This window comes from Etheostoma spectabile, chromosome 20 (assembly GCF_008692095.1).
Source record: "Etheostoma spectabile isolate EspeVRDwgs_2016 chromosome 20, UIUC_Espe_1.0, whole genome shotgun sequence".
In the NCBI taxonomy this organism is placed as follows: Eukaryota; Metazoa; Chordata; class Actinopteri; order Perciformes; family Percidae; genus Etheostoma; species Etheostoma spectabile.
Window position 1 is genome coordinate 1,508,187 of NC_045752.1, and position 15,799 is coordinate 1,523,985.

The following is a 15,799-nucleotide window of genomic DNA, read 5'->3' on the forward strand; positions in this document are numbered from 1 at the left end:
CAACTTTTGTTTTGTATAAAAACTGTATCAGCAGACCTTTCACTGCAAATTTATCTTGCTCCCGGCAACAAGCACTAAACCTATACGAAAATATATGACACAGCAGCAATGACGTGCAACAACAGGAGGCAGGTGGGTGGCAGTAGGTGTGTTTCAGGACAATTGTGGGCTGATTGTGGTACAGTATGTCTGCATGGACTGAGAAATGACTTCACGGAGAGATTTGTATGAATAGCAGACATTCGAGGGGCACATCCCTACTGCTTTCCACACACAAGAGAGGACAATGAGCATACAAATGCTGGCTATGGAGAGCACCGTTATGCCGCTGCATTACATCATTAGAGGCTAAGTTGGCCATTAAAGGGAACGGACATGAAGCCTCACGCTGACAACAAATCCATAAATATCATAAGATGACCGGCTTCTGAGAAGCTGGATGGTAAAACCCTCTGTGGTACTGTCATTAACAGCAGCATAGCATGCAGAATCAATCAACATCTCTTACTGTGATCAGAATGACATGAAGCACACGGTCTGATGGGGAAAAAAGCCTCGGCTCATACAGCAGCTGACATTCAGATATCAAATATAATCCTCATACAAACCTGACATTTGAATAGTCCCCTGTCCCATATCGACAGTCATATGTGACATTCCTCATGCTGCATAGTCCGTTTCTGCATTCTCCTCATGTCTGGGTAACAGTAATGAAATAAATTAGCAAGGTAAAGTCCCATCAGTCATGAAGCTGCTGGCTGACTGGGTGTACATTAGAAGATCTATTGATGCAAGCTAGTCACCAGAGAAAATACCCAACCGTGACGTGCAGACCCAGGCACAAAAATAGCAAAGGGGCCCTGGGAGGGATTACACAACAGCCCACGTTTAAGGACGCTTTTCCTCTTTCTCTCTCGCGCTCTCTCCTCTCTCTCACTGTTTCAAAGCAGAGCGGCAGCTGCCTCACACTACACACAAAGTGGGGAGTCAGATATCCTAATGCAAAGAGCTAAACATCACCTTTCTTGGATAGCTGGAGTCCATTCATCCCCAGATTCAATCATAAATTTTAGCCTGATATTGTATGATCTAAATGAAGACACAAATGTCATTCAGGTACACACATTATGATCTATATAATTCAGTTGGACAGAGTGTGTGAATATAAGCAGAGGAGAAATGCAAATGTGACAAGCACTTGGAAAGACACTAATCACATAGTGCAGCCGCTCTGAATATACATTTCCTACAGCTTGATTCTATTCAGTCTGCATATGGAGAGGAACTCAATGAAAAGACAGCATGTGGCTGACTGTGAGGATGCTGCAAAAATTATACATGTTTTCCAAATCCTGAGACACCCACAGTCTGTTCAGAGCCAGTTCTCTCCCGTCATGACAGGATTCGCTTTGTGAATGGAGAGAGTCGTGATGAGGGTGTCATTAACACTGCAAAAAAACTAGGACAATACTGCAGATTATGTGCAGCTGCAAACCTCATCCTGTGAATCAGATGTATGAGTTCAGTTTGACATGGTGCCATTACAGCCTCTACATTAACTTCTTCTCACTTCCTCGTTACATGACTACCAAAAATGTCATGCTGTAATGGTTCTATTTTTATAAGCCCATAGCCACTCACTATTGAATTTATTATTATTTTATTGTTTAGTTATACTTTTATTTACAACTGAAAACCCCTTAAGTAAATGCAGTTGTTTTTATTTAAAAGTAAGACTAATTGACATGGCATTTCAGTGAAATTGTTACGGTGTTTATTTTGTTTTATTTTACTAAATACATTTTACATCTACTTATGTAATTTTTTTTTATATATACAGTACGAAGCCCCTGATGCTTTTGGATCAATAAGTTAATTCACACATTTCTGTGGACAGCAATCAAAGGTAAAATGACCTGAGAGGCAACAGATTTGGAAAAAAACTTGGTACATGTATGCAAATACTGTGATAAAGTACAATTTAAAAGGTATTTGTACTTTGTTTGACTCTTTCATATTGTGTTACTTTGTACTCCACTGCATTTTGGAAAGAAACATAACTTTGACTCCACTTATTTATAAATCTTAACCAACAGTTACTTTTCAGATATTTTATATTGTACAAACTGTATAATTAGCTCACGAAATATGATAAATTGTTAAAGATTGAACCACCCGACGGTGTACCTTATTAAGTAGTTTAAAAAAGATCCACTTTAGATTGCTGCTTATATATTGAAGCAAGATGTAACTTTTGCTGAACACTAACATTTGGGTGGCAAATGCTAAAATGTAGCTTAACAGTTCTACAAGAAGTAGGAAAGCATCATTAAAGTCAGCAAACTAGCTGAGTAATGCAGTTATGCAACAATGTGTGAGCATTTTAATGAGTATTTTTACTTTAAATTGAGGATATGAGGACTTTTACCACCCCTGTTCCTCTAATTAAATTTACATAAATACTGTTATTAGTAACATTTTTATGTACTTGTATTTCCTTTTGTATTACCTTGTACGTTTAGCTTCGCTTCACAACATTTCAGAGGGAAATGTTGTAGTTTTTACTCCACCACATGTATTTGACTGGTGTAGTTACTTTGCAGATTAAGATTTTTAATGTGAAACAGCATGTGATTTTAGATTGCACTGCTATAGACTGCTATGAATTAAAATAGTCTTCCCGAGCAGCACTTGGACCAGCCACAGGTAGAACACTTGACAACCCACTGAGTTTGACTTGAATTTAAATTTTAAGTGATGGTTGGATGCCTGCCAAAATCTATTTCTATCGTAATTTGTTTAGAAGCTGCTCTGTAATAAAACAAACCGAGTATTTCCTCTGGTTTGAATGAATTTATGATTACTCTGCCTCAGAAATTTGTCTAAAATCTCTGGCCTTTCAACACAATATAATTTACACATCTATAAATACTTCACCCGCTTTGACCATCCTCCTCAGTTTCACTCTGTACCATTGGGTGAGAACAACTGGGTGCCTCTATGAATAGGAGTCCTTCGGCGAAGGCACATTTAACAAAGGTCTTTCTCAACACAAAGCTTACACAGCAGAACAAAGGCTTATGTTACAACATATATGAACTTCACCTCGGAGTTCTAAATCCTACCCAAATGGCAAGCCTCTCTTTCCTGCAAGGCAAAAACTGTAATTTCACAGTGCATTTCCTTTAGAAAGCTGCAACTCGCTGTGTGCCAAAAAAGTAGTGAATGCAGAGAGACTGTGTATTGACAGAGTTCGTCCACAGTATGGAATTGCAGAGAGCTATTATTAGCTTCTAACAAGCCGGAGATGAAGTTGAAGCTAACTAACTGCGCTGCACTGCAGCTGAGATCCATTAGGCTGTATTCAGTATCTAGAGGAGTGGCACTAAAATGGCTGATACTCAATGTGCAGTGAAGGTCAAGTCGCCCATCTCTATAAATATAATGGTCTGTCCCCCAGGATGTTCCACACTGCTCGCCATTTCTACCATCTAAAGCTACACCGCGCCTCTGCTGACCGCCTCAAATCTGCATGTGATTAAATGCCGCACAGGCACTTGACTACTAGCAGGCCTCTAATGATATTAGTGGTAAAAACAGATGGGAGGAGGGGGGAGATAGAGGGGACAACACAGAGAGAGAGGGAGGGAATGATTATGAATGGAAGGAATGAGGTTTTCCTCCCTGCTGGCTGTAGTGGCTGTCATATGGCCGACTGAGATATCTCTTACAGGGGACACTGAACGCTGCAGGTGGAACAAACGCCAGTAAATATGATATAAAACCTAAATCCTTTGCGTCTCCACTCCTCTCTTGACGCATCATTCATTCATTCAGCCAAAACGTCCCTTTGATCAATTGACCGTGGTTTCATTTATCCGTCAGCTCTCTCAAACCGGCGGCATACTTTATGCCATTATCACAGCAGTACCTGAAAATAATCTTGACATGATTGTGTGTTTCCATGGCAACCATGCCAACGTCTGTAGCCAGTTTTTCTCCTCAGTTCCTGTCTACATATATAATTACCAACACAGATTACAGCACCAAGACTGCGGAAATGAGTGGAGAAAACGAGTTTTAGCCGCACACTGCGTCCATACGTGATCGGACAGTGTGACACAATATAATTCTTGTGCAGATGGGAATTAAAACAGAGCCACATAAAGTGTAAATTAGCATAAACTCAAATCATCTCTGGGATTAAAGTATTTGAAATAATTTATTTAGATGTAGCCCATGTACAGTATATATTAGAATATGATAAATTGATATTGAATGCAATGCACTCTGTTTTAACTCCTACAATATGTATTTCACTAGAGCTGAAAGGGTTAGTGGCTTAAGAACTATCACTAGCAGCAACTCAGTACTGTATTTTGGGGTTTTAGACCAATCCAAAAATGAAACCTGAAAATAAATAATGAATCGATTAGTCTTCTATGAAATCAAACTAAATATCTTTGAGTTTAGGAGTCTTATTCACACAAAAGAAACAATTTGAACATATCCCCTTTTGACTTTTGGAAATTCCTATTTTTGACTTAATGGTGCAAAAGATGAATCAAGAAAATACTCAACAGAATTATCTTTTAAGAAATTAATTCATCATAATTAGCTGCAGCCCTACATTGAAAGAAAATGTTGATTTTGTTAGTTGTAGTTTGTTAGTTTGATTACAGATTCCTAAAAAAAGTATTTGGGCAACATACAGTAACTAGGGCTGCAACTAACGATACTAACTGTTTTCATTGTCAATTATTTTCTTGTTCAATCAATTAGTTGTTTGGTCTTGTTTTGTCCACAACTCAAAGATATTCAGATTACTGCCCCAGAGGAGTGAAGACACTAAATAGTTGATCCATTTAATTGTTGACAACTAATTGATTAATCTTTGCAGCTCTACACTGTAATGATGTGGTGAAGTCCTCATGATACGGATCCACGTAAAGTCATTACACATTACGTTGTATTAGCCTTTATAGGTCAAACCTTCATGTGTGACGTGTCAATGATATTTTAGCTTCAGTTTTCTGCTGACTTTCATTTTACAAACATGAACATGGAGCACATTAGGGCTACACGATATGAGGAAAATATCAAATTGTGATTAATTTGACTGATATTGCAATATAATTCACGAGATTGGAGGGAGTGATCCTTTTTGCATTCATATTTTATTGAAAAATAATAAAATTAAAAAATCAAAACGATTATGGTGTGATTAATGCGAGGATTTGTACCAAACACCAGTGTTTTTCTTTAGTCTGTAGGATAGGATTTGTAGGCCCAGGACGTCTCTGCAGCACCACGATACTTCATTCAGAATGGTCGGACACTTATTTTGCCTCAAATTATGCCCCGCGATTTGGATATTGCACTAGTCCATATTGCGATTTTGATAAAATTGCGATTAATTGTGCAGTCCTAGAAGACGTCAAACAGAATAAGTGAATATCGCTAACTTTCACTCAAATGTGGCAGCCCTACTGTATGTCCAATCCACTGTGCATTTGTCCTCACATGATTTGCATCCTCACACCTTTCTGTTGTTGTTGTTGTTTAGGGGGATCAGCTGTCATGTGCAGGTCCCGGGCTGGGGATAGCCTGCTGCTGAAGGGGGGAAATACACGGACGTGAGAACCCCTTGCAAACCCCCCATCTGCACGTCATGGAACATTTACAGAACAGGGACCTCCCATATTTAAGGCGTGCAACAGAGCGCATACACAACAGTGAGTCCTGCCATGCACCGGGCTCACCATCTTAGGTGAATAGGCTACACCGCCAGAGATGGACACCGCTTTTTAGTGTAGCTCGGCGGATGAGCACGCAAATAATAACGGCGTTAAAACCCCAGCATGGCCGCGGAGTGAAGCGGTGGGGAACGGAGGTTTAGCGGCCTCTGTGCTACGAGCAGATCATGTCATTCCACCGACATTCTGATGCACGACAGGGAATCTTGTGTTCCAGGGTGGACTGTGTGCAACACGGGTGTAGGGATCAATTTTGCGCCGTTAGCGTGCATTAAAAATGTCCCCACAAGACCGCGCGGTTATTACAGATGTGAGCAGCAGGGGGCGCTAACAGCACGCAGTCGCTGAGGTAATGGAGGAGTGCAAGTCAAATTGAAAAAGTGATTTATTTCATAAATATGTTCTTTTTTCACATGCAAATGTTAATTATCAAAAACATGGTGCTTGAAGACTGAATTGAATTTAAAAACATTCCTTCACGATTATTCTCCCCCGCATTGATCTGTGTTGATGACTGCATGAAAATCACATACAAATATGTAGGCATTCAAAATAATCAAGGCAAAAAAAATAACCACAAGTTGAAACACTTAATGTATCACAGTTTTGACGACAGCGGTCAGATCTGTTCTACACTCTGTTGCTGTCAGTTGTCATTTCAGGCAAAACAGATGCGTCCCTCCCTCCTCCAACCCCATTCTGATCATTCCCAGCAGCCAGGGTTCCTCCATCATCAGAAGCCCCACTTCATGTAAACATCCACCCAGATCTTCAGGCTCTTCCCTTCATCACCACCACCAGTGTCTAGACTCCATCAGGTGAATTTTCCTGTATGTCCACGGCCCCCATACACCTTCAGATTTAACATTGCAATGAAGTCTAACCGCCAAAGACTCTTAACATATTAAGCTGATTGTGCACCATAATAATTCAAGGTATTTGACTCTTGAATAACATCTCTCCTGATTGAAATGAAATAAAACGCTGGGTCCTTCTTCCGTCTGTTCCTCTGGTTTCCCTCTAAGTGGCCCCAGCCAGCCTCAGTGTCCAGGCCCACTGGCATGGCATCTGGCTGAAGGAGAGCTGGGGCAGCAGAACCCGCAGCCCGCCGGGCTTCACAGGCTCCCACTGCACAGCCCCGTGGCCGAGTAGCACCACCTTTATTAAAGGCAACATATAAACAACGTTGACACGTTGACAGAAAGACAGAAAAAAGAAAGAACTGCTCTGTGAACAATAAATCAACCCTCATATCCCAGGATGCAGTGCGGTTATTGGACATTCCAGCAGGGTTAGACCAGCTAGATCGATATATTGAGTCTTTAATTACATACTGGCCAGTAATTTCTTTCTCTGCTGATATGATGGAGGTCCCTGTCTGACCACATCTACACCACAGTCTGTCAAACCAGCAATACATTTGGTGTTGTTGTCTTCGCTGATTTTATTTCCTCATGTATTCAGTTCATGATATTAGATCTGAAACAATCAGACAATTGATTAGTCTATTGTCAACTATTTTAAAAGCTGGTTAAATATTTTGTAAGTAGTTATTCTTTGGTTCCAGCTTCTCCAAGATTTCCTGCTTTTTAGGTTTTATTTCATTGTAAACTGTACTTTTGTTTTTTTAGATTGTTGGTCAGAGAAAATTCTGGTAAATACTGGCAGACTCTCTTACCTATTTTCTGACAGCCACAACTATGAATCAGTTAATTGAGAAAACACTGATAGATACATTGATAATAAAAATTGTTAGATAAGTTAATAATAACATAATTGTTTGTTGTAGCATTATGCTCATGTAATTCTTTATTTAAACAGGTGGCCTGCTTCTTAGTGCTTAACAGTACAGGGAGTGTAACTGACCTAGAAATATGTAATATATGGCATGGAAATTCTCTCATATAACAGATATTGACTATCTACAAACAAATGTTATTGGTGACTTTAGTCAGTTTACAGTAAAATAACAAGGAGCTACCTTCAAAGATCCATTTAAATCAAAGACTAATCTTAGCCAATACTATTTGTTTTTATTTTTAAATAAACACAGAACATATAGGTATTTTTGGATTTCTAAGATCCCTTAAACCTTTTTTTATTATTTTTTTAAAGAATTTTGACCAAGTTATGTACTGAGCGGGACATTTTGCAGTTAAAAAATAAACTTATTGGTGAACAATGGTATGTAATGGAGGTTTCTAGTTAATCTCAAACATATCTTTCTATCCTGCAGTTTCTTCTTACACAGCAGTCGCCATATATGCTTATTCCTATATTTTGGCAATAAGCTAATAGCTCGACTAAAGCGCTAGTCTTACCTGAGTCTTTCCTTGTGTGGCCACAGGTTCATTCAGAATCACAGATCCATTATTGGGCCACTCCAGTAAAATGGCAAAGATGCTCTTTTCCTGTGGTCTGAAAGTGTACCTGTCAAGATATACTGATTATTATCAATATATAGGCTTCTGTATGAGCATAAAAAAACATATTATTATTAGTAGTATTATCTTATTACACTTTTGTTTGTTTGACATCATGTGAAGGAGGACATTAAATCACATACAGCTAAAAAGAATATCAAAGATGATATAATGTAAGTCTTATTTCTAATGTGCTTCTTAATGTAAAGTTAGCAAACATGCAGCAGCCAGGTTGCTCGGCAACATCGTACTACCAACAATCCAACACAATGAAAACCTACATCAACATCATCAATAGTATCAAATGCCACTTACTCACTCACTTGAGTTGCATACATTTTACCATTTTACATTTTTGGATTTGGGGATTTTTATGTTTAAAAAAAAAAAAAAGAACAAAAAAATATTGTATATGATGTGTGTATATATTGGTGTGTATATTTTTTTGTTTTGTTTTGTGTGTAAGCACAGTGTGAGCAACAATGCTCCAAAGAAAAATTCCTCGTATGTGTCCTCATACCTGGCGAATAAAGCTGATTCTGATTCTGATCCTGAAATGTCATTCATGATATAAATTTCCCTAACAAAGTATCTTTGATCGGATTTTGATACACTGAATCCAAACCAAAAATATTATACAAACACACATGAGAAACCCACCAGACGTTGGGAGTGACGGTGTCGTTCTGAGCCCGCCATGCTGTTGTGTTGTAGATGGACTCCCCGTTGATCGTCAGCCACTGACCCACCTGCCTCAGCCGCTCCTCGAAGATGGGAGCGATCCTGCCATCGTGTGTCGGGCCGATGTTCATCAGCAGGTTCCCCCCACAGGACACAGTCTCCACCAAGGTCTAAGAACACCAGGTTGGATTTTAGAGACAATTCTTTATTGCTGCACAAAGATTACTTCACAGCTGGAGGGCGCTGTTCCCTCAGAGCGAATAGTACTAAAAAACAATGTAAATGTTTGCAGATGTTTTTTGTCTTTTAAAGTAAACTGAATATCTTTTGGGTTTTGGACTGTTCACGTAAAACAAGTAATTAACATTTAGATTCTGATGTGCATTTCGAGCTTTTTTTTCTGTCATGTCAGTGATCATAATGAGCAATATGTTCAAAGAAAAAAATTATTCAACATACTCCACTAAATCCTCAGTATATATATATATATATATATATATATATAAAAGCCATTCAATCATGCATAATCATGTTTGTTCAACCTAATAAAAAAAGTTACAGGTAAATGATATATTGAATTCTCACTGATACAAGCTGCTCTATGGTGAGGTAGTCCTTGAGAGGAGCGTTGCGTCTGTAACCCCAGGACTTTGTGTCAATGGTCATGCAGTTTTCCCACTTGTGTTTGAGCAGGTGTCCTGGCTGGTAGCGATCAGCACAGGTGTAATATCCACCGTGGGTGCAAATGGAGCCAGAGCCCCAGCGATCATTCGTTACCACTGTGTCTCGCACAGGACTGGGAAGAAATACAGGTCAATATCACAAGGACGCAACTTATAAAACACACACTTATTGTATAAAGTCATTCCATAATTACCTGTCATTATAGAGCCAGGCTAAGAAACCTGTGCTGTTCCAGTACTTGTCAGGTGCATCCCCATCCCCATCAGACCAAAGTACCTCTGGTTTGTACTTGACAATGAGCTCATAAAGCTCGGGCAGAGTTTTACTGTTTGGAAAGTATTGAGTTGTGAAGACATTGGCAGCGTCCAGTTCAAAGAGCGGATTAAACCACTCAAAGAGAGAGTGGTACAGCCCTAAACGCAGGTCACTGTTAGCACGGAGGGCACTTGCCACTTCATCTACCAGATCTCTCTTTGGTCCAATATCCACTGCATTCCAGTTCCAGGAGTTTTTTGAGCCCCATAGTGTGAAACCTGAAATATAAAACAATACATTTTCTACATGGCTGAAAGGATGCAGCATTGCACTAATACTCCAAATATGTGGAATTATTCCCTATTTTAGCCCTTTGAAATGATCTTTTTGTGATGATAAAGTAACTTTTAGAATAAATATTGAGAGACAGGATGCGGATCATGTCCTGTACCTTCATGGTGTTTTGTGGTTAAGACGATGTACTTTGCCCCTGATGAGACAAAGATGTCCGTCCACTCTTTGGCATTGAAGAACTCAGCAGTGAACTGCGATGCAAAGTCTTGATACTGGAAGTTTGGAGGATAATTCCTCTGCATGAAGTCAACATACAGCTCGCGTTTTTCCTTCTGCCAGTACCACCTGAAGCAGAAAACAACCACTAAACAGGCTGAAGGAAAATGAGCTACTCAGTGAAGGTAAGCAATAAATCAATAACATGTTAAAATAAATTAACATATCCTAAGTATACTATATACGCTGTATAATATCCTTACACTGAGCCTTAAACATGAACATGTTATCATAACCCCAATTATTTTAGGTTCAAAATCCATCCATTTAGTAGCAGTTCTGGAGCTTTTGAGCCTATTGCATCATATTAATCAGCAGGGGTTTGCCCAGTGTTCATGCAATTGTATATTTCCATTTTTTCTGAGCACTTCAAGGTCTTATTGCCCTGTTAACTTAAAAGTTGAGTATCTCACTACAAGGACCATTTAGTTGCTATTCTGGAGCTTTCGGTCATACCACATGATTTTCATCAGTAGAGGATCAGATCTGAACCTCAAGCACACATGGAAAAGATCATTTAGCAAGGTCATTTAGAAAATTAAAATATGAGATTTTTAATGTATTTCCATGCTGATCCTTTAGTCCAAAGGCTGCTCTCACAAGAAAACTATTTGTGACTTCACAGATCATGAATTGATATTCCCAAATCTGTGATCACATCCTTGTGCATGCTTAGTTTGCCTTGATGTCAGCTGCAGACTTTCATGTTCAATAGTGTAACGTGTCTAGAGATAACTCTTGTTATTAATTGATACTATAAATAAAATTGAATTGAATTGAATTGAATAATATACCGAAACTCCACTTCCTTAAATCTGAAACCATTTCATTATATGTGAGAAATGAGGGAACAAAACTCACCAGAACCACTCACTGCCGAAGCTCGGAACAGAGAAAACCCCCCAGTGTATGAAGATGCCGAACTTGGCCTGGTCGTACCACTCTGGCAGCGGTCTGGAGTCGATGGATAACCAGTTCGGTTCATATTTTGCTCTGCCGGTGCTGATGAAAAGCATCGATAAAAGGAGAGAAACGGTTAAAACTCCCATTTTATGTCCTAATCACCTACGATGGTGTGGCGAAATGATCCGGTGGACAACGTGACTATCGCATGATATATCATAAGGTTGATGATAAAATAATAAAGCGAATAAGTCATAACAAAAAACAGGAACAAACCTCTAAGGCAACGTTAACGTAGAACACACCGGGGTAAAGTTGGTTTTATATTGAACGTTGGCTATTCGCCATATGCCGCATAATAGGTTTATAGGATTTTTTTTTTTTTTACATAAAATTATTAAGAAATCAAAGGATGGGTTTTTTGAAAAAATAAGTTATGTGCAATGTCTAAGAAAAGAGCCAACAAAAGTGTTTTGACTTTGAAATAGCCTACTTATAAAATCACAGGATGTTTTTTTTCTTGTGCAATGTGTAAGAGAGTTAGCTGAGTGCACCGAAAGGGTTTTGACATGAATAAGTTAAAAGGTCAAGTCGCATAATAGATTTATAGCATTGTTTCACATAAATAAATTATCATAAAAACAAAGAATGAGTTTTTTGAAAAAAAAAGAAGTGTTGTGCAGTGTGTAAGAGAGTTAGCTGATTTCAACAAAAGTGTTTTGACATGGATTGGTAAAAAGGGCAAGCTGCATAATAGTTTTCGAAAGTCCAATATAAAACCAACTTTTCCACAGTCGTAGAACGCAGCTTCTTGAAAACGTTTGGGGTGTTTAATCTGATGACCGTTGGTGCACCGGTGATGTTAAACCAATCAGATTTAATGGAACCCCGCTTCCCCGGGCAACGCTGCGTCTTACATCACGTGCTCCTACGAGTCTACGCATGCGCGGTCCGTATCGCTTTGCGGAAGAAGGTGATGTTTTGATTTTGAACGCTACTCCACGTCCACATGCATGGCTACGTTGACTGTCACTGTCATATCTCTGCGGGGGATTTTGACAAAGTATGCTCGCATTTTAAAGGGTACAAGTGCATAATTTATCGCTGAAATAACTAATTAAGAGTTCACTTTTGCTCTTTTCTTTGTCAGGACATAGAGGAGGTGATTGAGAATTCAAAAACGGTGAGCCTTGTCCGCTCAGAAGCATGGTCCAGAAAACTTGTGTGTGTTTTAACTTTTGCTTTATCGTTTCCCAGGCTGGATTGTTAGCGATATTAGCCGTGGCCGAGCATGCTGGGGAATTTGACAAGATCATTGAGCTGTCACAGAGGTAACTATAACTAGTATTAGAGTGACATAATCTGAATTGAAGGTGTTTTCTCTTTGTACTGACATTTATACTTTTCCCTAGGTTTCCAGGTTTTGTTTTTCCCTGCCTTGGAGTCCACCCTGTTCAAGAAGTTTCCCCAGACCAACAGAGGGGGGCTTCTCTCCAGGTAGGACAACTCACCTGTAGTATCTAGCCAGGCAGGTAGTTTTGGTTTGAGAAATTTCTCTGACGTCCTCCTACCAGAGTGCTCTCCTCTGATCCATATTCTTCATATAAGTGTGCACTTTATTTACATAAACATTTAGATTTTGTAATTTTACTATTGTTGTTTTGGTCTACGTTGTAAAATGTAATAAATAGTATATCTATACATATACTATTTATATATATATACATATACTATTTATTAAATTTCTTTTATAAAATATATTGCGGGGCATTTTCTGCTTATTTAATAACGACAAGAGAGCTGATAGGAAATGAGGGGGAGCTGAACCAGTTCCTTATATGAATAGAGGGGTAATGTTGAGGTTGGCACGACTAGGGTAATGCAAACAAATAGTTAAATTGACAGGCCGTAAAGCCCTTGGAGGCAAATTTATGATTTTGGGCTTTATAAATAAACTTTTCTTGAATATCATTGTGTTGTGCTCCCAGCTTTACAATACAGCAACATCTCTTTAAACAAACAATGGCCTTATGACTCTGGATGATCAACAGAAGACACTGGCAACACTTTCTGTAGGAACTAAAGTAGCGCCAATGAAAACTGCTCCAGAGTAACAGGGACATCGATGGTGGAAAGACGTGTTGCTGCTGATTTTTTAAAAACATATTGTTTTAATGCTATGAGTACCGCAAACAAATGTGGTAATGCGGCAGATACATGTTTGCAGTTGTCATGAATGCGTAATGCCATGCGAAGGAATAAAGAATGTTTTTTTCTGCAGGATCTAGATGCTGCTCTACCCATAATAGAGAAATACAAAGACCAACTTGTGGCCATTGGGGAGGTAATAATTCAGCATCTCCGAAGTGACTAGTAAATATCAGTTTTCTGTCCTGGCTTTCTTTTGCATTCATGTTAACAGTTAACGTTTCCCATCTGTTATTTTAGGTTGGGTTGGATTTTACACCCAGGTATGTCAGCAGTGAGAGTGACAAAGAAAGCCAAAGGCAGGTCCTCATTCGTCAGGCACAGATAGCCAAGGACCTGGATCTCCCTCTGTGAGTTTTACTGTAGTACTGTACATGTACTCAGTAGACCTTTTTTGGGGAGCATCTAATCAATGTCCAGGCACCTTTTTTCCTGATAATATTTGAATTTCTAAAATCCCCTCACACACAGTCCTTGACATGTAACACTTAATTAATAAACAGGTATTGGTGGCGTTTCTTGAATTTGATGATATATTTGGCAGTTTTTTTTAGCTTGAGCTTAGTATGTGTAATTACATTAAAGGCATGCTGTCCCTTAACCACCAGATTTTTGCAATATTTTCATGTGTGTTTTATTTCTAGAAATGTTCATTCACGGTCTGCAGGAAGACCGACCATCCACCTTCTGAAGGAGCAAGGTAAACACTAAACAGCAAAGTTTAGATTTCTGTTTACCTGTGTATTTTAGATGTAAACTGCAATCCCTCTGAAACTTCACTAGGTGTCGAAAAAGCCCTGTTTCACGCTTTTGATGGGAAACCGTCTGTTGCCATGGAGGGAGTGAAGGCCGGATATTTCTTTTCTATCCCACCGTCCATCATACGCAGTGAACAGGTACAGCAGAGCACCTGATCATGTTACAATCACACTGTATTATAACCCAACCTGTTTAAAATGTTCCCCTTAGTAACACTAACACACTCACGACATATCATCGCATTTGTCATTTACGTGTGTAAATAATTGGAAAAAACAATTTAAATTACTCACACAATCTCTTCAGACAGACTAACATGTTTACTTGGTTGATTTCATCACATTGGATGTTAATGATTGATTGATGGTTTATTTGTGTATTTTCCACCAAGAAGCAGAAACTTGTGAAACAGTTGCCATTAGAGAACATCTGTCTAGAAACGGATTCACCTGCTCTCGGTCCAGAAAAGCAGGTAAAGTATTTATTTATTTTTATTAATTTGCTTTGCATGCTTTTTAGTAGGATATTGTGATATCTCCTTGTTGTTGTTTTTACGTACCTATTGTGACACATAGAACTACAATCTGTTATTTCTTATGCATTGATCATTAAAATACGTCGAGTGTGATTTACCCACTCATCCTTCTTGTTTTGCGTCCTGATTACAGGTGAGAAATGAGCCCAAAAACATCTGTATCTCTGCTGAGTACATCAGTCAGATCAAAGGAGTGTCGCTGCAGGAGGTGATAGAGGTGACGACACAGAACGCTCTCCGACTCTTCCCAAAGCTAAAGTCTGCCATCAGACCCTGATAGAGTGTAAATCAATTTCAGAGCCACTAATTAAAAGCAAAAACACCTATATGTGGACTTGTGTGCTTAAAGCCATTTATTTATCGCCATTTATTATTAAATAAAGGAAGATGATATAACAGTTTAACACATAGCTGGATATTTTCCATGTGCATGATACTTCTGAAACATCCAACATGTTATGTACACTCTGTCATGCAACAGAAACAACAGCTGGCATCCATCATGGCCACTCATTTAAACATTTATGTCATTGTAAAGTGAATAATCATGATGTGCCACTGTGTTGTTTTTGTATTTCCCATAGATCCAAACAGAGCAGTGATATCATTAAGTTAGAATTTTCACTGGTCACTTGCACTATTAATTTCAATGTTGCTGCACTTAATGAAATGGGGATTCATCATTCACTTAACATCAGCTGCTATATCCATACTGTAATGGCCCGGATCAGTTCACGGATGCATGGGGTATTGCTGCATTCATGTGCTCCTCATAAAATCTTTCTTTTTAGCACTAAGTTTCACCATACTGTTTAGTACTTTAGATGTTTCACTGTGGCTAACAAACTTGAATTTGTTTTGATGGAAAGGTTAAGGGGCTTTTTTAAATCTGAAAATAGTTAAATACTATGTGGAAATGCACAGTCCTTGTCAATTCCCACTATCAAATACATGGACATAGTCCCATGTATCTACGACTGGCAGCTGTTTCTATCTATGAGCTCTCAAAAAGCGACACAGGATAT

The 15,799-nt window shown here is 38.9% G+C and overlaps 2 protein-coding genes and 1 long non-coding RNA gene across 4 annotated transcripts in view; 2 read left to right on the top strand and 1 right to left on the bottom strand.

The window, feature by feature from the left end:
- The window catches only part of LOC116670400 (uncharacterized), a 40,287-nt gene extending 33,983 nt beyond the window's left edge, over nt 1-6,304 (top strand). The window contains exons 7-8 of the long non-coding RNA XR_004327010.1: nt 1,841-1,906; nt 5,567-6,304. This is a non-coding gene — a long non-coding RNA (uncharacterized LOC116670400). The remainder of the gene's footprint in view (nt 1-1,840; nt 1,907-5,566) is intronic.
- fuca2 (alpha-L-fucosidase 2) lies at nt 6,124-11,571 on the bottom strand. The gene is made up of 7 exons (XM_032500856.1): nt 11,231-11,571; nt 10,251-10,438; nt 9,738-10,077; nt 9,446-9,656; nt 8,840-9,030; nt 8,078-8,186; nt 6,124-6,914 (listed from the first exon to the last, which is right to left on the bottom strand). Exons 1-7 carry the CDS (start codon nt 11,416-11,418, stop codon nt 6,777-6,779), a joined length of 1,365 nt encoding a protein of 454 aa, XP_032356747.1. The 5' UTR covers nt 11,419-11,571; the 3' UTR covers nt 6,124-6,776.
- Nucleotides 11,572-12,124: 553 nt separating this feature from the next.
- On the top strand, nt 12,125-15,178 carry LOC116670378 (putative deoxyribonuclease TATDN3). 2 transcript variants are annotated; one of them, XM_032500887.1, is made up of 10 exons: nt 12,125-12,335; nt 12,423-12,455; nt 12,530-12,603; nt 12,685-12,769; nt 13,554-13,616; nt 13,721-13,830; nt 14,125-14,180; nt 14,264-14,376; nt 14,631-14,711; nt 14,908-15,178. In XM_032500887.1, the coding sequence occupies exons 1-10, from the start codon at nt 12,282-12,284 to the stop codon at nt 15,049-15,051; spliced, it is 813 nt and encodes a 270-aa protein (XP_032356778.1). In that variant the 5' UTR covers nt 12,125-12,281; the 3' UTR covers nt 15,052-15,178. The 2 variants fall into 2 exon arrangements, with proteins under 2 accessions (XP_032356778.1, XP_032356779.1); XM_032500888.1 differs by having other exon boundaries at nt 12,131-12,335; nt 14,634-14,711.
- The last annotated feature ends 621 nt before the right edge of the window (nt 15,179-15,799 follow it).